The sequence below is a fragment of the Phocoena phocoena genome, chromosome 8 (assembly GCF_963924675.1).
Source record: "Phocoena phocoena chromosome 8, mPhoPho1.1, whole genome shotgun sequence".
NCBI lineage: Eukaryota > Metazoa > Chordata > Mammalia > Artiodactyla > Phocoenidae > Phocoena > Phocoena phocoena.
The window spans coordinates 48,872,655-48,900,188 of record NC_089226.1 but is presented as its reverse complement, the minus strand read 5'-3'; the positions used below and the strand labels follow the sequence as shown (position 1 = coordinate 48,900,188).

Here is a 27,534-nt window from a genome sequence, read left to right as displayed (position 1 = left end):
TCAACTCCAGTTCCATTGTTTACAAGCCGTGAGCCTTGGGTATGCTTTTAAACTCTCTGGGCCTCAGTTTCCTCACGTCTTAAATGAGGATCATAATCATATCTCCATGAGAAAATTGTGGTGAGGAGCAAATGAATTACCTAAGGAAGAAAGCCACTTCGCACAGTTCATGGTTTCTCACGTATACTCTACAGAAGCTGGAGATTGTAACTATACCCCGGTATGCACTCAAATAACTCTGAGACAAAATGATAAAGTACTATAAGAAAGGTACAGATAAAACTCTCTGGTCATACTGTCTTTCAAATTACTCTTTAATGGAAAAGTTACAAACCAGAGAAAGAAGAAAATGATGCTGGCAGGTATCCCTGTAATAAAGAAGAGCAAACACAGAGAGAGAAAATCAATGGAGGATTTAAAATGTTCTTTTCACATTGACATGTTACCTCCTGCTTCCAAATTTTTCCAATGTAATAGTATAACCACTTTTAATGATGAGATGATACCGCATTTCTCTTAATCCACATGACCCAAGGAGTTCGCAAAACAGAGGTCAATGGTGTCAGTATTTTTGACAAATATTTTAATTAAATCTCAACAAGCAGCCAGATTCCCAGAGAGGATGTAGCATTCTGATATAGAATGAAAGAGATGGAAAGTGCATATTCTCTGAGCAAGCACTTATGTGGCCGGGGGCTACAAGAAGATACAAAGTGTATGGCCCAGAAATAAAGGGAACTAAATAAACACTTGGCATTTGAGAGTATACCCAAACTTAAGCTGGTCTAAGGTAGTATAGAATAGTGGTTTAGACCAGCGTTTCTCCAATTTTGATATGAATTTGGATTATCTGAGGATCTTATTAAAAAATACAGATTCAGATTCAGTAGTTCTGGGGTGGGCCTGAGAATCTACATTTTTAACAAGCTGCCCAGTGGTGCTGATGCTGTTTGTCTGGGGGCTCTTCTTTCAAGCAGTGAGGGTGTAAAGCACAGACTCTGCTTGGGCTTGGGTTGTGGCTCCTTCACTTACCAGCTACATGACCTTGGCCATATTAGTTAACCTACCTTTGTGTCAGTTTTTTTTTAATCTGTAAGATGACGATTAGATCATTATCTAAAATGGTTGATGTGAGGACTCAATCAATGAATGAATGTAAAGCATTTAAAACAGCACCCAGTACTGAGCATTCAATAAATATAATTTATGAATAAGGGTTCCTCATTATAAACATTTAGCCAGTCAACAGAAATGAACATCCCACAAATTTTAATTGCATTTAATTTACCACAATGATTTATTTTAAGCCATTAATGTCAGCAATCACATTAATCTCCATATCCAAAGCTTGGCACGTTATAATTTTTCAAGTCACTGAACTCAAAAAAGAAGCTAATTAACAATTCTCTTGGTGATAACCATACTCAGAGGCATGAATCTGTCATGATAGAACACAAACTTCTTAATCTACTTTTCTCCATGAAGAATGCAACAAAAATAAGAACTAAACATGTTTATGAATAACTGAAATGTATCCTGCTTGTAGCTCCACAGCATTATAGGTACTTGTTTTCTTCTCCTTTGTATTAATCTCTTTCACAACCAGAATTATGCTATTTGTTTATGGCCTATCTCCCTCATCGTGAATTTAAACTCCTTAAGGGAGGGACAGTCATTGTTTTACATACCGCTGTATCTCAGTATCCAGCTTGCTGCTTGAAATTAGACATACCATTAATAAACAAATGTTTGCGAAAAAATATGAAATAAGTGGCTGAATATATACCTCCATTGCACATTTCATTCATTTATTCAAGAATGTATTGAGTGTGACTTTTTTTTTTTTTTTTTCTGGTCACGTTCTAGGTGCTGAGGATTTAGAAATAAATAAGCCATAGTCTGTATTTTCAAGGAGCTCAGGGTCTAGCTGGGGGCAGGTATGTGAACAAATAATTGAAAATAAGGTCAACCGAAGATGGATAGGGGATGGATACAGAGAGTGCTCATAGGCTAGAGGTAGGAGTGGGATAGAGCATTCCAATTAAAGGAAAAATCATGCAATTTTACAAAAGTGTGAAGCAGACAAACAGAAACCTTAGATAGAATGGGTACTGAGGAGGATGAATAGTCCTGGAAATTAATAGTAGAGACAAAGGCAAGGTCCAGATAATAGATGACAACAGGTGTCTTCTATTCTATAGCACGCATGGGTTATGTTAGAAGAATGAAAACTTCAAAGATAAACCCTAAAAGAATAAACCTCATAAGGAACACTACTATACAGAGTGACTGTAGCAGAGCCTGCTAGCTGCTTATGAATATCTATTCTCTTCTCCTTAGAAACTGTCACCACGCTAAAGAATTAAATGTTAACTTCTCTAAGTTAGATGTAGCTGTGTAACCATCTTTGGTCAGTGAATGAGTTGACTCTTGTGTGTAATTTCTGGAAGTGTCCTTAAAAATAGGGAGCATACTCTTTTTTTTTTTTTTTTTTTTTTTGCGGTACGCGGTCCTCTCACTGTTGTGGCCTCTCCCGTTGCGGAGCACAGGCTCCGGACGCGCAGGTTCAGCAGCCATGGCTCACGGGCCCAGCCGCTCTGCAGCATGTTGGATCTTCCCGGACCGGGGCACGAACCCGTGTCCCCTGCATTGGCAGGCGGACTCTCAACCACTGCACTGCCAGGGAAGCCCGGAGCACACTCTTCTTAATGTTCCTTCCTGTTGCCTGAAATGTGATGTAATGGTTGGAGCTAGAGCAGCCATTTGAGCCAAGAGGTGCTCAAGAAACAGGGATCCTTGTGCTCGAATGCTAGGAAAGTTAAGATGGAATGACTCTAGGTCTCTTGAACCCATATCAACTATGGGTTGTCTAGCTTTCAACTTCATTTATGTGAGAGAAAAATGATTTTTTTCCCACTGATTTTGCTGCTCTTATTTTGGGGTTTGTATGCCACTTATTCTAATTCTCAGTGTCACACATACAGGAATATGGAAGGGCTTCAATAAAGATGTGAAGTAGTTATTGAAGGAAAGGAAGGAGATTACTAGGAAACAGGGCATCAAAGAAGGACCAACATGTGCATGGAAATCATCAAGAATACAGTGTGTTCAGGAAACTGAGAGAACTTCTGTGAGGTGGGAACACAGACTATATTGTGGGAAAGAAGGTGGGGAGAACTGGGAAGGGATGACAGGCACCAGTAAAAAGCCTTAAATATCATACTAAAAAGTTTAGATTTTATGAAGCAATTAAGGGCCATTAAAGGTTTTCAGGTAGTTACATGATGGGACCATAACTGGCTTTTATAATAACGCAGAGAGCTACGTGGACTAGAAGAAGTAAAAGCAAGAAACGAGAGACAAGTTCCGAGGCAACTGCAGGAATCCTGGACAGTAAAGAGGTCTGGACTAAGGGCCTTGACAATGAAGAATATGGGACAGAGACAAGATATTTAGCAAACATACTATGTAAGAATTAGTAACCATATAAGGGAAGTGCTATGAAGCAGAAGGAAGTCAGGATGACTCCTAGAAATGTAAAATGGCTTGGTTAGTTGAGTTAAAGGTGATGTTCACTAAGACAGGGAATGAAGGAGCAAGCAAGAGAAATAAAAAATGCAAATGAAAGTCAGGTTTTGGGGACTAGGTAGAGGGAGAAATAGAAAAGAAAAACAGGAATAATGAAAGCATTTCTGGCTTTTTCTTGTAGTTAGGTTACAACTTAAACATCACTTCCTCCAAGAAGTCGTCTCCAAATCCTCTTTCTAAAGAAGCCACTGCCCTCTCCAGTCCCACTATCACATCACTTTATTTTCTTCAGAGCACTATTACTTTATAACATCCTTTTTTTTTTTTTTTTTTTTTTTTTTTTTTGCGGTACGCGGGCCTCTCACTGTTGTGGCCTCTCCCGTTGCGGAGCACAGGCTCTGGACGCGCAGGTTCAGCGGCCATGGCTCACGGGCCCAGCCACTCGGTGGCATGTGGGATCTTCCCGGACTGGGGCATGAACCCATGTCCCCTGCATCAGCAGGCGGACTCTCAACCACTGCGCCACCAGGGAAGCCCAACATCCTTTTTTTAAAAAATTTTTTTAGGTATAATCACCATGTGTGGTTATGGTTTTCTTGTTTTTTTTTTTTTAATTTTATTTATTTTATTTTTGGATGTGTTGCGTCTTCGTTGCTGCATGCAGGCTTTTCTAGTTGTGGCGAGCGGGGGCTACTCTTCATTGCGGTGCGCGGGCTTCTCATTGCAGTGGCTTCTCTTGTTGCAGAGCACAGGCTCTAGGCGCAGGGGCTTCAGTAGTGGCAGCACGTGGGCTTCAGTAGTTGCAGCACGTAGACTCAGTAGTTGTGGCACGTGGGCTTCAATAGTTGTGGCTCACAGGCTCTAGAGCACACGCTCAGTAGTTGTGGCCCATGGGCTTAGTTGCTGCACGGCACGTGGGATCTTCCCAGACCAGGGCTCGAACCTGTGCCCCTGCATTAGCAGGTGGATTCTTAACCACTGCACCATCAGGGAGGCCCTCCTTTTTGTTTATTGTGTACTTCGATTAGAATATAAACTCCATGAGAGTAGAAATTTGTTTGCTCCTAATAATTGAATTCAAGAGTGCCTGACATACAGGAGGCACTCAAAAAATTTTGTTATATGAATTTATCACAGTACCTAACAGCAGTGTGGAATCCTGAGATCATAAATACAAATTACAAAATTGAAGGGACCAAAGCCATCACATAGGCGAGCTCCCTCATCTGATGGAGGACAAGGAAGGTGAGCTCCAGCAGTGTCCATAAAGACCTTCCCCAAATGACACAGCCAGTTATGTGGGAGAAGGTAGAAGACCTGAGTTCAAGTCCAATTTGCCATTTACTAATGACACAAGCTTTACCAACTTCATGATCTCAAAGCATCTTTGTTTCCTTAGCTTTAAAAAATATTGCTTCCTTCATGAATGTTTTGAGAATTAAATAAAATATAATACATGAAAAAAAAATAATACATGAAAGTGTGTTGTTCAGGATTTTCACCCAATCTCTCATTCTCAATTCCTATTTATTATTTGTTACATACAATGACATCATTAATACCTCTTCTATGATCTCCTCCCAGCTTGTTTTAACTTTCACAACATATTTTATATATGTGCAAATTTCCCCTATTTACCACATTGTATTGATAGAACAACTTTCCTCTCTTTGTAGCTCTTTGACCTTTTATCAATGAGGTGTAAAACTATACTCTGTTTGACCTTCGCTGCTTTTGTGTCTTTCTCAGTCTCTTAAGTGAGTAACTCAGCAAATTAAATTTTATTACAACTACTGAGATGCAGGGAGCATAACGTAATTCTTATTGCAGGCCCCTCAGTACATGCTGTGTGACCTTGGACAAGTTAAGAATCTATCTCTTGCCTAAGATTCCTCATCTGTAAAGTGGAGATAACAATATACTTCACAGGGTTATCGTGGGGATTGCATAAATTAACACATGAAAAAAAATTTTAATAGTGCCCAGCATATGGTTCAAAAATTATTAGTGTTTATTATTCTTCCCATTTATTAAACCACGTATGAAACTGCTCAGACAATTCTCTCACCAGTACCGTGAAATTATTTCCAGTTTTCCCCATTTTACCACATACAATACCAAGGCTCTGAGTGTTTAAGTAACTTCCTCAAGTTCACATAGGTAGTGAAGTGACAGTATTGATAATCAAATTCAAAAGCCACTTCTGTTGAACCCCAAGTCTATGCTCTTGGCCATGTCAACAAAATGTTCCACTTTAAAGGAGCCAGATCATTTCCCCATCAAAGCAGACACTTATTAACCCAAGTTGCCATCAAATAAACTTGAATTAAATAAACTTTTGACCAGTATACTTCTTCAACTAAGAGCAATTGCCATTAAGATAAGAGGAAGGTTCAGTGAGATGGGAAAGCTTCTGGAGGACTTGAGAAGAGTCTAGATATTTGACTCTTTCTAATTAGCCCCAGGTTACTACAATGACCTACCTAAAGGTCAACCCCAGACCAGCTTTCATCAGTAACCTGGCCTGCAAATTTCTTTTCTCAGTTTTGCTGGGGGCCCTTAGGTCAAAATGCTGAACCACAGGCCATGTCTCTCTTTTTAATTAACTGAAAATGATGACATGTGTCATCAGAACAACCCCTGGAGGGGCATTTCCTTAATGTGATCATGTCTGAACCTAGAGGCATGTGTCTGGCAAGGACAGCTTTGTTAGCTGTAGCTGTGTCTGTTACCAAGTTAACAGGGGGCAAGCTGAGTTTATTACCGATAATAAGCCCACTCAACTAGTGATTCCCACTGGAAGGCCTTTCCAGAATCACAATGGATTAGACAGACCAGATGCTTTAATATGCTTGATGATTTATGACATAGTCCACATTGCGGTTACTGTTTTTTTCCCCTTCAAAATAATAAGTAGCGTTGAGTGCTGGCATCAAATTTTATCATTTCAATATAGGTCAAGGCTTTCCATTTTTTTTTTTTGGTATCTTCTTTTCTCTTTTTTAAATTTAATTTTTATTTTATATTGGGGTACAGTTGATTTACAATGTTGTGTTAGTTTCAGGTGTACAGCAAAGTGGTTTAGTTTTACATATATCTTCTTTTTCAGATTCTTTTCCCATATAGGTTATTACAGAATACTGAGCAGAGTTCCGTGTGCTATACAGTAGGTCCTTGTTGATTATCTATTTTAAATATATTACTGTGTGTATGTTAATCCCAAACTCTTGATTTATCCCTGCCCCCCACCTTTCCCTTTGGTAACCATAAGTTTGTTTTCAAACTCTGTGAGTCTGTTTCTGTTTTGTAAATAAGTTCGCTTGTATCATCTTTTTAGATTGCACATATAAGTGATATCATATGACATTTGTCTTTCTCTCTCTGGCTTACTTCACTTAGTATGATAATCTCTAGGTCCATCCATGTTTCTGCAAATGGCATTATTTCATTCTTTATGGCTGAGTACTATTACATTGTATATATGTACCACATCTTTTTTTTTTTTAATTTTTATTTATTTATTTATGGCTGTGTTGGGTCTTCGTTTCTGTGCGTGGGCTTTCTCTAGTTGCGGCGAGCGGGGGCCACTCTCCATCACGGTGCACGGGCCTCTCACTGTCGTGGCCTCTCTTGTTGTGAAGCACAAGCTCCAGACATGCAGGCTCAGTACTTGTGGCTCACAGGCTTAGTTGTTCCGCGGCATGTGGGATCTTCCCAGACCAGGGCTCGAACCTGTGTCCCCTGAATTGGCAGGCAGATTCTCAACCACTGCGCCACCAGGGAAGCCCCCACATCTTCTTTATCCATTCATCTGTTGATTGACATTTAGGTTGATTCCATGTCTTGGCTACTGTAAACAGTGCTGCAGTGAACATTGGGGAGCATATATCTTTTCGAATCATGGTTTTTCTCCAGATATATGCCCAGAAGTGGGATGACTGGATCATATGGTAGTTCTATTTTTAGTTTTTTTTAAGGAGCCCACATACTGTTCTCCATAGTGGTTGTACCAAGTTACATTCCCACAAACAGTTCAAGAGGGTTCCCTTTTCTCCACACCCTCTCCAGCATTTATTGTTTGTAGACTTTTTGATGATGGCCATTCTGACTGGTGCGAGGCGATACCTCATTGTAGTTTTAATTTGAATTTCTCTAATAATTAGCGATGCTGAACATCTTTTCACGTGACCTCTGGCCATTTGTATGTCTTCTTTGGAGAAATGTCTATTTAGATCTGCCAATTTTTTGATTAGGTTGCTTTTGTATTTTTTGATATTGAGCTGCATGAGCTGTTTGTATATTTTGGAGATTAATGCCTTATCAGTTGCTTCATTTGCCAACATTTTCTCCCATTCTGAGGGTTGTCTTTTCGTTTTATGATTTCCTTGCTGTGCAAAAGCTTTTAAGTTTCATTAGGTCCCATTTATTTTTGTTTTTATTTCCATTACTCTAGGAGGTGGATCAAAAAAGATCTTGCTGCAATTTATGTCAAAGAGTGTTCTGTCTATGTTTTCTGCTAAGAGTTTTATAGTATCCAGTCTTACATTTAGGTCTTTAATCCATTTTGAGTTTATTTTTCTGTATGGTGTTAGAGAATGTTCTAATTTCATTCTTTTACATGTAGTTGTCCAGTTTTCCCAGCACCATTTATTGAAGAGACTGTCTTTTCTCCATTGTACACTCTTGCCTCCTTCATCATAGATTAATTGACCATAGGTGCATGGATTTATTTCTGGGCTTTCTATCCTGTTCCACTGACCTATATTTCTGATTGTGTTTTGATTACTGTAGCTATGAAGTATAGTCTGAAGTCAGGGAGCCTGATTCCTCCAGTATCGTTTTCTTTCTCAGGATTACTTTGGCTATTCGGGGTCTTTTGTATTTCCATACAAATTAAAAATTTTTTGTTCTAGTTCTGCAAAAAATGCCATTGGTAATTTGATAAGGATCACACTGAATCTGTAGATTGCCTTGGGTAGTATAGTCATTTTGACAATATTGATTCTTCCAATCCAAGAACATGGTATATCTGTTCTGTTTGTGTCATCATTGATTTCTTTCATCAGCATCTTACAGTTTTCAGAGTACAGGTCTTTTGTCTCCTTAGGCAGGTTTATTCCTAGTTATTTTATTCTTTTTGATATGATGGTGAATGGGATTGTTTCCTTAATTTCTCTTTGTGATCTTTCGTTGTTAGTGTATAGGAGTGCAAGAGATTTCTGTGTATTAATTTTTGAAAAAATATTTATGTATTTGGCTGCGCTGAGTGTTAATTGTGGCACACAGGATCTTCATTGCCATGTGCAGGATCTTTAGTTGCAGCATGCGGGATCTAATTCCCTGACCAGGGATTGAACCTGGGCCCCCTGCATTGGGAGTATGGAGTCTTAACCACTGAACCACCAGGGAAGTCTCTCTGTGTATTAATTTTGTATTCTGCAACTTTACCAAATTCATTGATTAGCTCTAGTAGTTTTCTGGTGGCCTCTTTAGGATTTTCTATGTATAGTATCATGTCATCTGCAAACAGTGACAGTTTTACTTCTTTTCCAATTTGGATTCCTTTAATTTCTTTTTCTTCTCTGATTGCCATTGCTAGGACTTCTAAAACATGTTGAATAAAAGTGGTGAGAGCAGACATCCTTGTCTTGTTCCTGATCTTAGAGGAAATGCTTTTAGCTGTTCACTGTTGAGTTTAGCAGGGGTTTGTCAAATATGGCCTTTATTATGTTGAGGCAGATTCCATCTATGCCCACTTTCTGGAGAGTTTTTATCACAGATCGGTGTTGAATTTTGTCAAAACCTTTTTCTGCATCTACTGAGATGATCATATGGTTTTTATTCTTCAATTTGTTAACATGGTGCATCACAGACTGATTTGCAGATATTGAAAAATCCTTCCATACCTGGGATAAATCCCACTTGATCATGGTGTATGATCCTTTTAATGTATTGTCAGATTTGATCTGCTTGTATTTTGTTGAGGATTTTTGCGTCTATTTTCATCAGTGATACTGGCCTGCAATTTTCTTTTTCTGTGGTATCTTTGTCTGGTTTTGGTATCAGGGTGATGGTGGTTTCATAGGATGAGTTTGGTAGTGTTCCTACCTATGCAATTTTTTGGAATAGTTTCATAAGGATAGGTGTGAACTCTCCTTTAAATGTTTGATAGCATTCCCTTGTAAGCTATCTGGTCTTGGACTTTTGTTTGTTGGAAGTTTTTAAATCATGGTTTCAATGTCAGTACTTGTGATTGGTCTGTTCATATTTTCTATTTCTTCCTGGTTCAGCCTTAGAAAATTGTACCTTTCTAAGAATTTGTCCACTTCTTCTAGGTTGTCCATTTTATTGGCATATAGTTGCTTGTAGTAGTCTCTTATGATTCTTTGTATTTCTGTGGTGCCCACTGTAACTTTTCCTTTTTCATTTCTAATTTTATTGATTTGAGCCCTTTCCCTTTTTTCTTGATGAGTCTGGCTAAAGGTTTATCAATTTGTTTATCTTTTCAAAGACCCAGCTTTTAGCTTCATTGATCTTTTCTATTTTTTTTTTCTGTGTCTCTATTTCATTTATTTCTGCTCTGACCTTTATGATTTCTTTCCTTCTACTAACACTGGGCTTTGTTCTTCTTTCTCTAGTTACTTTAGGTGTAAGGTTAGGTTGTTTATTTTAAGATGAGGTATTTTTTAATTTTCTCTTTAATTTCTTTGGTGATCTATTTGTTGTTTAGTAGCATATTGTTTAGCTTCCATGTGTTTGTATTTTTTAGTTTTTCTTGTAGTTGATTTCTAATCTCACAGCATTGTGGTCAGAAAAGATGCTTGATATTTTCAATTTTCTTCAATTTACTGAAGTTCACTTTGTGGCCCAGCATGTGATCTATCCTGGAGAATGTTCCATGTGCACATGAGAAGAATGTATATTCTGCTGCTTTTGGATTGAATGTTCTATAAATATCAATTAAGTTCATCTGGTCTAATGTGTCATTTAAGGCCTGTGTTTCCTTACTGATTTTCTGTATGGATGATCTGTCCCTTGATGTAAGTAAGGTGTTGAAAGTCCCCCACTATTCTGTTACTGTTGATTTCTCTTTTTTTGGCTGTTAGAATTTGCCTTATATATTGAGGTGCTCCTATGTTGGGTGCATATATATTTACGATTGTTATATCTTTCTCTTGGATTGATCCCTTGATCCTAATGTAGTGTCCTTCTTTGTCTCTTGTAACAGTTTTTATTTTAAAGACTATTTTATCTGATAGGAGTATTGCTACTTCAGCTTTCTTTTGATTTCCATTTGCATGGAATATCTTTTTCCATCCTCTCACTTGCAGTCTGTATGTATCCCTAGATCTGAATTGGGTCTCTTGTAGACAGCATATATACGGGTCTTGTTTTCGTATCCATTCAGCTAGTCTATGTCTTTTGGTTGGAGCATTTCATCCATTTACATTTAAGGTAATCATTTATATGTACATTCTTATTGCTATCTTGTTAATTGTTTTGAATTGCTTTTGTAGGTCTTTTCTCTTCCCTTCCCCTTTTGTTCTCTTCTCTTGTGATTTGATGACTATCTTTAGAGTTGAGTTTGGATTACTTTTTCTTTTGTGTGTGTGTATCTATTGTAGATTTTTGGCTTGTGGTTACCATGAGGTTTTGATATAGCAGTCTCTATATATACAAGATTGTTTTAACTTGCTGGTCTCTTAATTTCAAATGCATTTCCAATATCTTGCATTTGCACTTCCTTTTTCTCATGATTGATGGTTTTGATATCATATTTGTGTAGGGATGATTTCCTACCTTTACTGTATGTTTGCCTTTACTGGTAAGCTTTTTCGTTTGCAATTTTCTTGTTTCTAGTTGTGGCCTTTTATTTTCCACCTAGAGAAATTCCTTTAGCATTTATTGTAATGCTGGTTTGGTGGTGCTGAATTCTCTTAACTTTTTTTGTCTGTAAAGCTTTTGATTTCTCTGTTGAATCTGCATGAGACCCTTGTTGGGTAGAGTATTCTTGGTTGTAGCTTTTTCCCTTTCATCACTGTAAATATGTCCTGCCACTCCCTTCTAGCTTGCAGAGTTTCTGCTGAAAAATCAGCCGATAACCATATGGGGATTCCCTTGTATGATATTTGTTGCTTTTCCCTTTTTGCTTTTAATACTTCTCTTCATCTTTCTTTTTTTGTTTTTTTTTAATTTTTTGGCTGCGTTGGGTCTTCCTTGCTGCGTGCAGGCTCTCTCCAGTTGCGGCAAGCGAGGGCTACTCTTAGAGGCAGTGTGCGGGCCTCTCATTGTGGTGGCCCCCCTTGTTGCAGAGCATGGGTTCTAGGTGTGTGGGCTTCAGTAGTTGTGGCGTGTGGGCACAGTGGTTGTGGCGCACAGGCCTAGCCACTCCACAGCATGCGGGATCTTCCCAGAACAGGGATTGAACGTGTGTCCCTTGCATTGGCAGGCAGATTCTTAACCACTGCGCCCCCAGGGAAGTCCCCTCTTCGTCTTTAATTTTTGTCAATTTAGTTAAAATATGTCTCGGTGTGTTCCTCCTTGGGTTTATCCTGGATGGGACTCTGCACTTCCTGGATTTGAGTGAGTGTTTCCTTTCCCATGTTATGGAAGTTTTTGGCTATTATCTCTTCAAATGTTTTCTCAGGCCCTTTCTTTCTCTCTTCTCCTTCTGGGACCCCTATAATGTGAATATTGGTGCATTTAATGTTGTCCCAGAGGTCTCTTAGACTCTCCTCATTTCTTTTCATTCTTTATTCTGTTTCACAGCAGTGATTTCCACCAATCTGTCTCCCAGCTCAGTTTTTTGTTCTTCTGCCTCCCTTATTCTGCTACTGATTCCTTCTACTGTATTCTTTATTTCAGTTATTGTATTGCTCATCTTTGTTTGTTTGTTCTTTAAATCTTCTAGCTCTTTGTTAAACATTTCTTATATCTTCCTGGTCTGGGCCTCCATGCTTTTTCTGAGACCTTGGATCATCTTTACTTTCATTATTCTGAATTCTTTTTCAAGCGGATTGCCTATCTCCACCTCACTTAGTTGTTCTTCTGGGGTTTTATCTTGTTCCTTAGTCTGAAACATATTTTTCTGCCATCTCATTTTGTCTAAATTTCTGTGTTGTGGTCTCTGTTTCTCAGGCTCCAGGTTTGTAGTTCCTCTTGCTTCTGGTGTTTACCCCCTGGGGGGTGAGGTCCAGGGGCTTGTGCAGGCTTCCTGGTGGGAGGGACTGGTGCCTGCCCTCTTGTGGGTGGAGCTGGGTCTTATCTCTCTGGTGGTCAGGGTCGTGTCAAGGGGTGTGTTTAGAGGAGGCTGTACACTCAGGATGACTTTAGGCAGCCTGTCTGATGATGGGTGGGGCTGTGCTCTCACCCTGTTGGTTGTTTGGCCTGAGGTGTCCCAGCACTGGAGCCTGCAGGCTGTTGGGTGAGGCCAGGCCTTGGTGCCAAAATGGTGACCTCCAGCAGAGCTCACACTGATGAATATTCCATGGGGCCTCTGCCAGCAGTGTCCTTGTCCCCATGTCCCCACAGTGAGCCAGAGCTGACCCCCATTTCCCCAGGGGACCTTCCAAGAACTGCAGGTGGGTTTCTCCAGGCTCTTATGGAGTCACTGTTTTGCCCTGGGTCCCAGTGCATGTGAAATCTTGTGTGTGCCTTCCAAGAGTGAAGTCTCTGTGAAGCTCCTGCACTCAAGCCTCACTGGCCTTCAAAGCCAAATGTTCTGGGGGCTCCTCCTCCTGATGACAGACCCTCAGGCTGGGGAGCCTGACGTGGGGCTCAGAACTCTCACCCCTATGGGAGAACCTCTGCGATATAATTATTTTCCAGTTTGTGGGTTGCCTATCTGGCAGGTATGGGATTTGATTATATCGCGAAAGCATGCCTCCTACCATATCATTGGATGTAGAATATCTTTACATGTAGAATCGTTGGATGTAGAATATCTTGTTTGGTAGGTTCCAGTCTGTTTTGTTGATGGTTGTTCAGCAGTTAGTTGTGATTTTAGTGTTTTCATGAGAGGAGTTGAGCCCAAGTCCTTCTACTCTGCCATCTTGTCTCCACCCTCCTCCAACACTCTCCATTTAACAACTCTAAGTCAGTGGTTCTCAACCTTGGCTGCACAAAGGAATCACGTGGAGAGGTTTTCAATATCCCAGTGTTCATTCCCAGCTACACTCAGGCCCAATAAGGACTCTCTGTTACTGGAATCCAGGCATCAGTATATTTAAAGCACACAAACAGATATAATGTGCAACTAAAGTTGAGAATCGGTGCTTCAGGGGATCAGAAAAAGTATTAGCAATTTGTTTAAGAGCAGCAAACAAAAAAAATTCCCTGAGATTGTTTTTACAGAGATACTGATGGGCTATTGTTTATCTGCTCCTCTCAGCACGCTGCTTGAATGATTTGGCTTTCTTATTTCCTGACTACATTTCCTTCACGTAATACCTCATTAGAATGCTGTCCTTTGAGCTTTATGCTCCTGAGTTTCCAAAAAAAAAACCACCTCTGGGCAAAACATCATTTGGATCACTTGGTGGAAATCAGGATAATCAAAACATATTGCTATTAAAGCTGCTTGTGAAGCAGCAACTATGCTTTTTCACCAAAGGAAAAGCTCATGAAAGTTCATCTTGCTAATCAAATATTCAAACAAACCTGGAAGTTCTAAGTGACAATTGAGGAGAAATAATTTAGGCTGAGATATAATACACTGAGAAGAGAGAAGACAGTTGGGGAAGTCAACCGTTGAAAGCCGTGTGGTAGAAGACTTCCAGCATATATCCATGTGTGACAATGCCGCTTTGACTTAGATCCTGTGGTTATAGACATAGGAGACTGAATCACTTGCATCTTTTAAAAACCAAATCTTCAAAAAAATATTTTTGGTCAAAATGTTACTTATTTTAAAGATGGATTTCTTCTACAAAAAAATCACAGATCTGAGGTAATTGACTGCTCTGTGCCAGGTTCAATATTAGGTGGTTCGTATTCATTACTTCATTTAATGAATGAATCTATGAGGTAGGTGATATTATCCCACTTTATAGGTGAGGAAACTGAGGTGCAGAACTTTTAGGTAACTTGCTCAGTGTTATAGGACTAGTAGGTAAACCAAAAAGATATGAATTTATGCCTGCCAGAAAAGAAGACCAAAGTAACTCCATGGCCAATACTATAGAGTTCTCAGAAAGACAACTAGCCACTAAGAAAAAGACAGTTCTTTTTTAAAAAGGGCCTGTGTCCTGGGGATGAACCAAAGGGAGATGAACGTCAATGGAAAGAAGATTTTCATAAATTCATATAGTGATGTGTGGGCACCAAAAGAATGATTTATATTAAAATAGTCACAAAAGAAACATGGGGCTTGCCTAATTTTCCAGAGAATAAGTAACTGTAGTCACCCTCCAAGAACTGATTCCTGAACAATATCAGTGCAGAAAAGTCCATTTAAAAGTCCAACAAAATTTAACAAGGGAGAGGCATGATTATAAACTACTCTAAGCATCACATAAAACTCCTGAAGTGCTAGGAAATAATCTTTTAGTATTTCCACTTTTTTTTTTTTTAAAAAGCTTGAAGTAGGGGTTTCTAACTTCATTCCAATGATAATGTTCTGAAATTTGAAGGGAGATAATGTAAAGATTTTAAGCCATTTCTCTTTATTACTCTGCTATCATTTCCTTTACTGATTTTGCTTTTTACTCAACTATCATTCTTTTCTCTTTCTTCTATTTGAGCGCACCTAACTAACCATGATCTCCTTTATGATATATGACTGCCTATATTTTCTTTCAAAAATGCACATGAGAAAAAAAGCATTTTAGAAGCATTTTACTTTGAAAGGAGTTGTTATGAGTGAACATGTTAAACATTTGCAAATTAAGCCAATAACCTGGGCACCCCACTCTTGGATGGCAGCCTGTATCTCAATCCATGTGATCATGTGGCTTAAACTAAAACAATTTTACCTGACAAATTACATTGTGAAATAAAAATGTATTCTTTATTAAAACAACTAAATTTGAATAATACAACAGAATGTAACAGTGACAAACTCAAGTTTTATTGAAATCCTACTCTATGCATGGACTTGAGTTTAGATAATCCCTGAAATTTAAAGATAAGCTAAATATTTTGGCTAATATTGAATGATGATGATCATTAAACAAGGAAGAACGTCATAACTACTAATTCTGCACAGTAACAATGGTCATCACTGTTGAACATTTATTATGAGTCAGGCAATATCTAACTGTTGTCTCTAATGCTTCCAACCAGTGATTGCTATAGTTTTTTATTGATTGTTTCTATCTGTAAAATGTTCGTGAGCATGCATCCCCTATATGTGCTGATCTGTAGAGTAAGTATATTTTGAACAACTGTGATACTATGTTATATTTATTATAAAATATATTCAAATGCTGAGATTAGAAATGATGAGAAAATATAAAGAAAAAGCATCCAGTACTTCATAGATCATCTTTAGCATTTCCTGGGAGAAAGCGCTCACACCGGAGAATACAGCTAACTATGCTGTGTGGCAGAGACCACTGGTAGTCCCCAAATATATCTTTTCCTTCCATAGTGATTGGATCCCCAATTTTTACCTGGGCCCAAGTCAGCTCAGAATAAAGATTACATGTTTCGTCTTCCATTGCAGGTAGGTGTCCTTTGTGCCTAAGTTCTATCCCTTGGGATACAATGGGAATTGTGTTTACAACTTCCTAGAGGTGCTTTGAAAGGGAGGAACCATGCATACCTCTCTGTAATTCTTCTCACCTGCTTCTTGGTAGGTCATCATGGTGCCTATGTGCAAGGGTGGTAGAGCAAGGAGATAAGGTGCTTTAGTCTACGTAAGACCCTGTAGAGCAGAATAGACATGTGCAAGGGTGGTAGAGCAAGGAGATAAGGTGCTTTAGTCTACGTAAGACCCTGTAGAGCAGAATAGACATTTCAGTTCTGGACAACTCACTCACGGACTGTTATATGTGGGAGAAATACATTTCTGTCTTGCAAAAGCACTGTTATTTTGGTCTCTGTTAAATGTAAATGAAAGTATATATTAAATAACACACCATGAAAGACAGTTACTACTCTCTACTTGAGGGAAAAGATGAGGGAAAAGTATCAGAAAAGTTAATTTTCCAAGGTTAGCCAGCTAGTATATGGTAGGATCAAAAGAGCCCAGAGTTGATCCTCTTTCCACTAAAGCAGGCAACCTTCTGTGAGTAAAATACTATAAAATCAAGGAGGAAGGAGACATTAATTGTGCCTAGAGGGACTGATGAGGGCTTGCTGATAGAGGTGGCAATTTAATGGGATCTTAATATATGGGTATGGAGGAAAACGGCTTTCTGGGCTAATGGAACAAAGTGAACAATGGCAGGGAGATAAGGAAGTATAGCAAAGGCTCAAGAAAACCTTGTCCCTCATTGTTGTTAAATGATCACTATTGCTTTTGGGCTTTATTTATTCAACATATATTTCAGAGTACCAACCACATAGCAGGCACAGACAGGGTCCAAGAGGTAGAGTAGTGAAAAAAGATGTCTGCAAATTCCCAAATATATGGCTAGATGATACTAATGGACCAGATAAAGTCCAAAACTCATATCAAGCAAACAAGGTCTTCATAATCAGACTCAGCCCTACCTTTCCAGCCTCATGTTATACTACTGCTCTATGCTTCAGCCACACAGAACTCAGGACATATGAGTTTCCAGGTGTCTGATCATTGCCCAAACAGTTCCCTGTCCCTGAAATGTTTTTCCGTACTTTGCCTGGATACGTCTTACTTATTCTTCAAGAGCCAGCTAAAATACTACCTTTCTCTGACTTCCTCCAATGGGATGGTTCCTTACAGCATATTCCTTTAAAGCAGTTTCTACACATCTCCATTCATTCATTTATTCAGCCAGCCAGTCCAGCAAAAATGTTCCAGGTTATAAAGGTACAATGGTGGGAAAGATGAAGCAATTTTCCTCTGTGCTTATGATGTTTATACTCTAGGAAGAAGTATCAGCCATTAAAGAAACAGTTATAAGGTAGTGTGATAAATTCTATGAAGGGAAATCAGCGTCTGAAGTGGAAGCATGCAACAGGGAGTACTATGCCTAACCTTAGCTTCCCAGAAGGAGCATTATTTAAGCTGAATCCTTTTGGATGAGTAAGAGTGAGCCAGGCTATCACTGCATTATCTGCTAGATTCCACTAGACTATGAGAGTCAATGCTTTTTAAAAGCATCCCACGTGATTAAACAATAACAACACCAGGATTAAATGCTGGCTCAGATTAATTCTGTGTTACATTGTACTTTAGTGAGTCCCTATAGCTTTATTTCATTCTTCCTGTATGCAGTATTTCCTACCCTACCCTTCACCCCTTCTTCAGTCTAGCATCCAGAAGCTTCTTTGGGTGTCCACTAGCATCTCTCACATTTTAGTGTGCATAAGAATCACCTGGGGTGCTTGTAAAAACATAGATTCCTTGGCCCTACCCTCAGAGATTGTGATTCTTTAGGTCTCTGGTGGAGCTGGAGATTCAGAAATTCTAGTAATCTGCCTGGTGAAATCTGCTGCTACCAGTTCAGAGACTGCATCTTGAGTAGCAATGCTGTAGAGAAACTATATAAATCCTTCCCAGGATTATTTACCCTTGTTCTTAACCTGCTCTGCCAGGCTGAGCTCCTTAGAGCAACAGTGGCTTCTTTGCCTAGGTATAAGGGGCACGTGCCTTCAAAGGAGCCATTACAGAAAGAAGGGACTGTGTGCGACTCTCATCCATCAATCACATTCTTCACTTGGACAACTGTTATATTTTCTCATTGCTTCCCACCTTAGGTCCAATACGACAAGCCTACGTACAGGCTTCCCAGCAGATGAGGAGTGATGAGTAGAGTAGGCAGCAAAGTGCCCTCTATAAGGGAACCACAGGGAAAAAAGATTGAGGTAGGTTTGTGAATGAATAAGTAGATCAGGTCTTCTACTGGAATAATTAAAAGAATTATTCCAGTCTAAATAGGAGTTTTATAATTTCACGGAAAGAAAATGATGGGAGAATCAGTGAACTTTTAAGAAGGCTTTTAGTAATTGCTTGCATTTGCTTCCATGTGTGTCATGTATAAGAGGCTTTAAATTTGACAAACACTTAAGGGCCATGAGGACAGGGACCATGTCTTCCACATGAACATACCCAACAATTTCCTAGGAGAGGGATGACTATTTAGAAGATTTGAAAATACTTAATTCTAAGAAGGAAATGAAACCAACTCACAAAAAGTTGGGAGGGTAATTTTATCATTAATTAGGTAATATATATAAAACACCTAGAATAATTATTTTAATTAAATTTAAATAACCACATGAGGCTTGAAGCTACTGCCTTGGAGAGCACAGGTCTAAAAGCTTATACAACGTACTAGTTGGCCACTACATGCATCTATTTGCTGAACTGAACTGATCCTTTTTCCCACAGGTATGCATATATTTAAGGTGAACGAGTGAAAAGGACAGCTGCCCCAGGGGCAGACCAAAAGGTGTGGTGAAAGGACAAAGACAGCAGGATCCAAACCGAAAAAAGAAGCTTCTGCCATATTGACCAAGCTTCTCAAAATTTAATATGCATGCTAATCACTGGGGTTCTTCTTAAGAGCACAGATTCTGATTTAGTAGGCCTTGAGTGAGAACTTAGATTCTATGCTCACAAGCTTCCAGGTAATAATGATGCTGCTAGTCAATGGGCCACATTTTAAGAAGTAAAGAGCTAGATGTAGGGCAGCCCACGAACCTACATAACTGCTATTGGCCCTACCACTGAATTAGCTATGACTTCCGCATTCTTGTCTCAACAGTTCAAGATGATTAAGTCAAAGGCATGCTCTGTTTTATCAAAGGCACCCCCCAATCTTATGATGAACATTTATTAAGCATCTTCTACATACTGGGAAGAATATTTATAACAACCCCTGAAAGGCAAATATTATTACTCTCGTTTTACAAATAATAAAACAGAGGCTTAGATGGATAATTTGACTTAACCTGACTTGCCTGACTTAACTCAGGCGAGTACTAACCGGCAGAGGTGGGCTTAGAACCCAGTTGCTCCTGAATTCAAAGCCTAGTCTCTCTCATTAGACTCTTGTTACACAACGTGTGATGCACAATTTAGCAGCAGCTTCACCTGGAAACTTATTAGAAATGCGTACTGTCAGGAGCCTTCCTACACGTCCTAAATCAGAATCTTCATTTACAATCTCCAGGTGATTCTTATGTACATTAATGTTTGAGAAATACTGAAAGATGTTCCACTTTTTGCCTTTTAGAGCAAAGTAACAAATGGAAAGGGATCTGCTGATCGTGGCAGCTGAGAAATGGATTTAGGTTGGCTAGGTTTGACTGTGGAACAAATATTGATAGCACTGCCTCTATTGCTAAATTCCTATTGCCTCATGGGCATAGTTAAGCCAATATTAAGCTGTTTTCTGGCACGTAAGTATATTTCATTTCTGGATAATACTACAAATCCAACAGATAAAAATATCAACAACATAGTTTTAACAGTGTTCACGGGAAACACCACCAAAAGAAACAAACTTGTTTGCTGAAAAATAAATGTACTAAAATCAGCAAATTCTTCAAAACTATCTCCATTATTAATCACTGCCAGAATGGTTCAAAGAAACAAACAATTCTGCTTTCTCTCCCTTCATGGATAATTCTGGAAAACCATCCAATTAAAAGTGAATAGTAGCCTAAATCACAAGGGTCTGTTTTTGTACAAAGTGACTCAAAGAAATTAATGCCTAACTCTCCAGCTCTATGACCAAGTGCTTGGTCATCCCATTTCTGCAATACAGCAACTTCCTCCTCAGAGAGTTCTTATTCTCAGCTTCTTGCCGCTGGGATCAATCAGAAATGCATTTTAAATCTTGTTTAACAACACCTCTTGGTCTCAAGCTCATTCTTTGGTTCCCAAATGAAACTCACTGCTAATGTGATTGTTTCTCTGTGTCCCTGAATCCACATTATCTTTTATTTTCTGTCATCCCCAACTCTTCTCACCAATCTTTCACTCACACTGTCAGCCTTTCCCAGGGTCGTTTTATCCCCTTTAAATCACTCTCTTGTCCTCCGCCCCAGAATCACAGTTCTATTTTCATCCAGTGACCTTTCACATTTAAAGCTCTCCATAAAAATCTCACTGATAATATTGTAAGAATATTATGGTGGCTTTCAATTTGCTTTTACATAAATGATCTTGGCAGGCAAATACAATGGGTGATACTACTAAGGACTCTTAACATTTTTGTGACCTAACTCTTCCTTCTCCTTTTCTCTCATCTACTCTCCTCTCTTTTCTCTCTCTCTCACTTTCTTGGGAGGTTTTCCAAGACACAATCCTGGAATTTCTGGAACAAAGTTCCTTGTCTCCACTGTTATTTCTACCTCTGGAAATAAAGTGGCAGACAACAAAATGTCTCACAGGAAAGCAAAATCATTATACTGCTAATACTAGCTAGATGTTCCTTTTATTTTCAATATTTTCCCTTAGACATCCTTGATAACGTAGACAATCACTCTCCATACCAGTTGAATCAGTTCCCCTTGGCATTTTGTTTATTTCTACCAATATTTTTAAAGTGTAAGATTCCTTCTTTTGTACCTATTTTTTCTTACAATGGGACATATACAGATTCTTAGCCCTTTTATTTAAGGCTTTGGTGGGGTAAATTAGTTTCTTGTTTAGAAAATATTCACTCCATCCTCCACCTTGAATTTGGCAATATGACTTACTTTGGCCACTGGGGTGTTAGTAGATGGGATATGCGCAGAGGCTGTAACTCAACTTGTGTCTTGGGCTTGTATATTCTTGCCTCCTTTATTGAAAATAAGGTGACCATATGTGCGTGGGTTTACGTCTGGGCTTTCTATACTCTTCCATTGATCTATATTTCAGTTTTTGTTCCAGTACCATACTGCCTTGATTACTATAGGTTTGTAGTATAGTCTGAAGTCTGGGAGTTTGATTCCTCCAGCTCCATTTTTCTTTCTCAAGATTGCTTTGGCCATTCGGGGTCTTTTGTGTTTCCATACACATTCTGAAATTTTTTGTTCTAGTTCTGTGAACTAGAACATTGCCATTGGTAGTTTGATAGGGATTGCATTGAATCTGTAGATTTTCACAATGTTGATTCTACCAATCCAAGAACATGGTATATCTCTCCATCTGTTTGTATCATCTTTAATTACTTTCATCAGTATCTTATAGTTTTCTGCATACAGGTCTTTTGTCTCCTTAGGTAGGTTTATGCCTAGGTATTTTATTCTTTTTCTTGCAATGGTGAATGGGAGTGTAAATATTTATGCACCCAACACAGGAGTAACACAGTCACAGTAGGGGACGTTAACACCCCGCTTTCACCAATGGACACATCAACCAAAATGAAAATAAATAAGAAAACACAAGCTTTAAATGTTACATTAATCAAGATGGACTTGATTGATATTTATAGGACATACCATCCAAAACAACAGAAAACACTTTCTTCTCAAGTGCTCAGGGAACATAGATCATGTCTTAGGTCACAAATCAAGCCTTGGTAAATGTAAGAAAATTGAGATTGTATCACGTATCTTTTCTGACCACAATGCTATGAGACTAGATATCAATTACAGGAAAAAATGTGTAAAAAATACAAACACATGGAGGCTAAACAATACTCTACTACATAGCCAAGAGATCACTAACGAAATCAAAGAGGAAATAAAAAAATACCTAGAAACAAATGACAATGAAAACATGATGACCCAAAACCTATGGAATGCAGCAAAAGCAGTTCCATCCGAAAAAAACAGAATACACTTTCTTCTCAAGTGCTCATGGAACATTCTCCAGGATAGATCATATCTTGGGTCACAAATCAAGCCTTGGTAAATTTAAGAAAATTGTAATTGTATCAAGTATCTTTTCTGACCACAACACTATGAGACTAGATATCAATTACAGGAAAAGATCTGTAAAAAATACAAACACATGGAGGCTAAACAACACACTACTTAATAACCAAGAGATCACTGAAGAAATCAAAGAGGAAATCAAAAGATACCTAGAAACAAATGTCAATGAAAACACGACGACCCAAAATCTATGGGATGCAGCAAAAGCAGTTCTAAGAGTGAAGTTTAGAGCAATACAATCCTACCTTAAGAAACAAGAAATATCTCAAATAAACAACCTAATCTTACACCTAAAATAATTAGAGAAGGAAGAACAAAAGAACCCCAAAGTTAGCAGAAGGAAAGAAATCATAAAGATCAGATCAGAAATAAATGAAAAAGAAATGAAGGAAATGATAGCAAAGATCAATAAAACTGAAAGCTGGTTCTTTGAGAAGATAAACAAAATTGATAAACCATTAGCCAGACTTATCAAGAAAAAAAGGGAGAAGACTCAAATCAATAGAATTAGAAATGAAAAAGGAGAAGTAACAACTGACACTGCGGAAATACAAAGGATCATGAGAAATTACTACAAGAAACTATATGCCAATAAAATGGACAACCTGGAAGAAATGGACAAATTCTTAGAAATGCACAACCATCTGAGACTAAACCAGGAAGAAATAGAAAATGTGAACAGACCAATCACAAGCACTGAAATTGAAACTGTGATTTAAAATCTTCCAACAGGGGGCTTCCCTGGTGGCGCAGTGGTTGAGAGTCCGCCTGCTAATGCAGGGGCCATGGGTTCGTGCCCCGGTCTGGGAAGATCCCACATGCCGCGGAGCGGCTGGGCCCGTAAGCCATGGCCACTGACTGTGCGTCCGGAGCCTGTGCTCCGCAACGGGAGAGGCCACAACAGTGAGAGGCCCGTGTACTGCAAAAAAAAAAAAAAAAAGTATAATCTTCCAACAAACAGAAGTCCAGGAACAGATGGCTTCACAGAGGACCATATATTTCTAAAACCAAATTTGCTATTTGGCAAAATTAATACATTCACTTGTAATGAAATTATTTTTGGGGAGGACTTTAATGCATAAGTTAAAATTTGTCATTTAGGTAATATTTTAAGGAAGGAAATGTTCTTATGCAACATGACTGAAATGCTCTGGGGAACTCTGAATTTGTTTTTTCATTAAATAGAACTGAAATTATGTGAACTAGAACATGTGACAGAAAAGAGGAAAACAAAGTATAGAACACCAAGGAATGAGAAAATAGACTGCAAAAGGAACAGTGATTTCTTCAAGGTCACCCAGTGAGTCAGGAACAAAAGGGAGGGTTAGGCCTATGTCCAGACACAAAGCACATTCATCTACATTAATGCTTGTGTGCTAAATCTGCCATTTTTCAATACACAATATAGTTACGTTTCTCATATATGGGGGAAGATTAATATTTAATATTCTCTCAGGGTCTAGCACATGTTACTGCATATGTATTTATTGAATAAAATAATAAATAAATAAACCCCCATTAAGTGGAAGTTAATGACGCATGATTTCATACACATAACCTTATGAGATCCTCACTATCACCTCTGAGGTAGATATTATAATTCCTATCTTATATATCAATTTACGTCCAGAAGGAGTAAATGAATAGCTCAACAACACACTGCCATGAGAACTGGGACAGTTTCATCATACTTAGCAAACGTCTCTAAAGATCCTACCCTTAAGGAAGCTCAAAGAGGGTTTGCATTAAGTACAACAAAGTTGAAGATAATTTAAAAAATCCCTTTGAAGAACTCAAAATCAGATACAAAATTGATATTTAGGAGAATGAGAGCAATTTGATTAATTTGTTATACATGGCTGATTTTACTAGCTAATCAGTTGGGCTACCAATTGAGCATGTCTATACAAAATCCTTAGATTCTTATTCATAAATTATTTGTACATGAGGGCATCTGGAAGTTAGTCATGAAAACCCTAATAGAAGGCTTTGAATAAATATAGGTCTATCACAAGAAAGCAGTCCTACTTAACATGGTCAAGTCTCTCTGCTCCATGTCTACTTCAAAGCGCTGCTCATCTGCTTTAGATGATGCCAATGGGTATAGCAAAGAGATTCACTATATTAAAGACATAGAATCCCTTAATATATATATGGATCCCTGCCTCAAGGGTATTTGAGCTTCTGTGACAACCTGTCATCTACCCAAAGCTACACATTGCTGAGGAGTAAGTAACAAAACTTTGTTCTCAAGCTGACAGGCAGAAAAGGAGGGAGGGAAGGAGGAAACACAAGCAGCAGAAAGATCAGAGTTAAGTAAGATCTCAAACTCTACAGCCAGGATACCTAGATTCATTCTTGGCTCTGCCTCTTACTGTGCAATTTTAAGAAAGTTACTTAATTTCTTTATGACTCAGTTTCCTCATCTGTAAAATGGAGAAATTAATAGTACCTATCTCATAGGGTTGTTACGAGGATTAAATAAGTTAATATTTGATAAGTGCTTAAAGCAGCGTCAGGCATACAATAATCCTAATATAAACGTTTGAAAAACAAAGAAGGGTAGGAAGAGTGAGAGAGAGAATAGGGAATACTGTGTGTCTTTATAATATTTGCTTTGCTTCCTTCCAACAGAGTCGTTTACTTTCCACAGCTGGGGCCACTTGATTCCTACCGGTAAGCTTAACCCCATTTCCAGTCTGACCCCAAATGACTCTTGTTCAGAAAGATTTAAGAAGCCCTAGTTCAGTAGTTCAGGTGATTCAGCATTAAAGTCAAGCTCGCTGTTATTCCTGTCCTGACCCTGCGTCCCAGTTTTAATCACTTGTCCCTGTAACCAAGTCCCAACTTGCACTCCAGTTCTGGCATTCTGCTCCCCTGTGGCCGAGTCCCGGCTTGCAGAACCTGCTCAGGGCCTCCAGTTCCTCTGAGGCAGGTATCTCCCAAAGGGCAGCCTTTAGACCAAACACACTTTGGCACAGAGTGTTTGAACTTTTGAGAATTAGTTGCCTGTAAAATTGTATAAAAATTCAAATTTCTGATTTCTCTTGAGAAACTGAATGATCAGGCAACTCTTGATCCCATTTCCCTTTGGTCCCCACCCACTGGAGCCAAGTGGCAGCTGCTCTCACTTTGGAAGATCACATGCTCTCTATTCCCCTCTCTCCCCATGCCTCCTGCTCCATCTATTTCTGTGACTTGCTTGGTCCTTGTAGGCATTTGAGGTTGGGGTCTAAGACTGAGAATAGCCAGTACTTACCAAGCACTTTGTACTCATTTAATCAAAGACCAGGGATCCGTTTGTTCTTGTGCATTATGCCTGCAGCCCTTCTCTTTGCTTCAAACCTTCTGTCTGCATGCATCTGTGTCCCATCTTCCTAAATCACTCTCCTCTATCCATCAGCTAGGGCGACTCACAAAGCTTTACGACTTTATGGACCTCCATAAAGTCAACCACTCATACCACTGTGGCCCAGCACCACTTTCCAATCACCCCTGCCCAGCCAGACTGTCGTCAAGAATTTTGGCCATCATAGTGGTTATATTTCAGATACAGAATTTGGGGCTTTACTGATCTGCCTGTGCTTTTTATCTCATGCCCCATGCTTCTATAAAACCATACATCTTATTACATATAGATAGAATTCACCCTCCCAAAATTTTGTTCCAGTTCTTGTTAGAAGCCTAGCAAAATCCATCAAATATTTGATGATCACTTATTATGTTCTAGACTCTATCATATAAATTGATTTGAGTATTCCTTTATTAAGAAACCCAGAAAAGTTTGTTCAATCTCTTTTCAGGGAACCACTTAAGAAACTAACATTATTTGATCACAACTGGCTGCGGTTTACTTTTCTCATGATAGGCCCTTGTGCTTTACAAAACAATGAATCAAAGAGGAAAATGTCAGCATGCCTAAGCTGTGAGTTAGCAAATATCAAAAGAAAACTCACAGAACTCATGCTACACATCATTTCATGCGATTATCTGGATTGGGTAAAACGGAATATGTACAAAATTTTAAATTCAGCTGATTGAGTTCTATCGGTTTTTAAAGATAGTCTTAATAAAAATGTTACTTACATAAGGAATCGTGTCCAAAGTATCTGTGTTGACAATTATAGGAGCAGGGCTGGCCTAAAAAAGAGAAATAGAAAAAAGTTTTAAATAACAAGTTGTCTGTTCTGAGATAGGATCTGTTAACTTATTTAACCAAGAGCTCAACAGTATTTCTTGAGAACCGGTATAAGCACTACGTCAGGTGTTGCGGGGGGGATAAATGAAGTGGCTCAGAGTCCCTTTCACCCTCCTCCCTTCAAATATATGTTGGCTACATTGACCACATAATGATATGAAGTAAGCAACAGATCTCAAAGGTGAGGAAGTGAGGATTTGTGCAGTGTAAGAGGCAAGGACTTCTAATAACTTTGGCGAGGAGTTAAAAATTTCTTTATGAAACGGCTGTGCTAAAGAATTTTGATTTCTCTCTCATGGAAGCAAAATTAAACCTAAAACAATGCAACTCTTTTCTTTAAACTGGCTTTTGAGAGTATGTTGTATACAAAACAAAATAGAAGGGTTCACTTATTGACATCTTACATATATTTACTTATTTTTCATGCTGTGTTATACCTTTTCTTTGTCATTTATGCACCTTTGATGATATACTTTAGATATCCTCAGAAAATTAAAAATTAGTCAAAGGTGACAGAAAATCATATTATATATGCTAAAGTTTCTTTAAAAAAATTGTCCAAAATACAGCCATTCCTTTTAAAGTTGAATAGGAATCTGTGTAAAACTGATACAGGAGTGTTACAAGCCAAGTCATTAGCAAATAAGAGATTGCAATCTATTTGCATCAACCAATCTGACTTCATGAATATTAAGTAGATCTATCTTTATTTTCTGTTTCTAGAATATTCACAGCAACTTTTCCTTCATGCCCTGAAGGATCTTTAATCTCCTTCCCAAACTGCAGATTTCATTTAGATAGAGGAAGTAGTCTCATCATGATTAATCGAGAGCTGTCCTATACGACAC

At 38.6% G+C, this 27,534-nt stretch overlaps 1 protein-coding gene across 11 annotated transcripts in view; it reads right to left on the bottom strand.

The window, feature by feature from the left end:
- DLG2 (discs large MAGUK scaffold protein 2) overlaps positions 1-27,534 on the bottom strand; it is a 928,219-nt gene that overhangs the window by 723,953 nt on the left and 176,732 nt on the right. For 10 of the 11 annotated variants that reach the window (XM_065883319.1, XM_065883310.1, XM_065883311.1 and 7 more), the window contains exon 2: positions 26,575-26,628. The exons of the other annotated variant lie outside the window; for it this stretch is intronic. In XM_065883319.1, the coding sequence (XP_065739391.1) occupies positions 26,575-26,628 (54 nt within the window). The remainder of the gene's footprint in view (positions 1-26,574; positions 26,629-27,534) is intronic. 11 annotated transcript variants of the gene reach the window in all.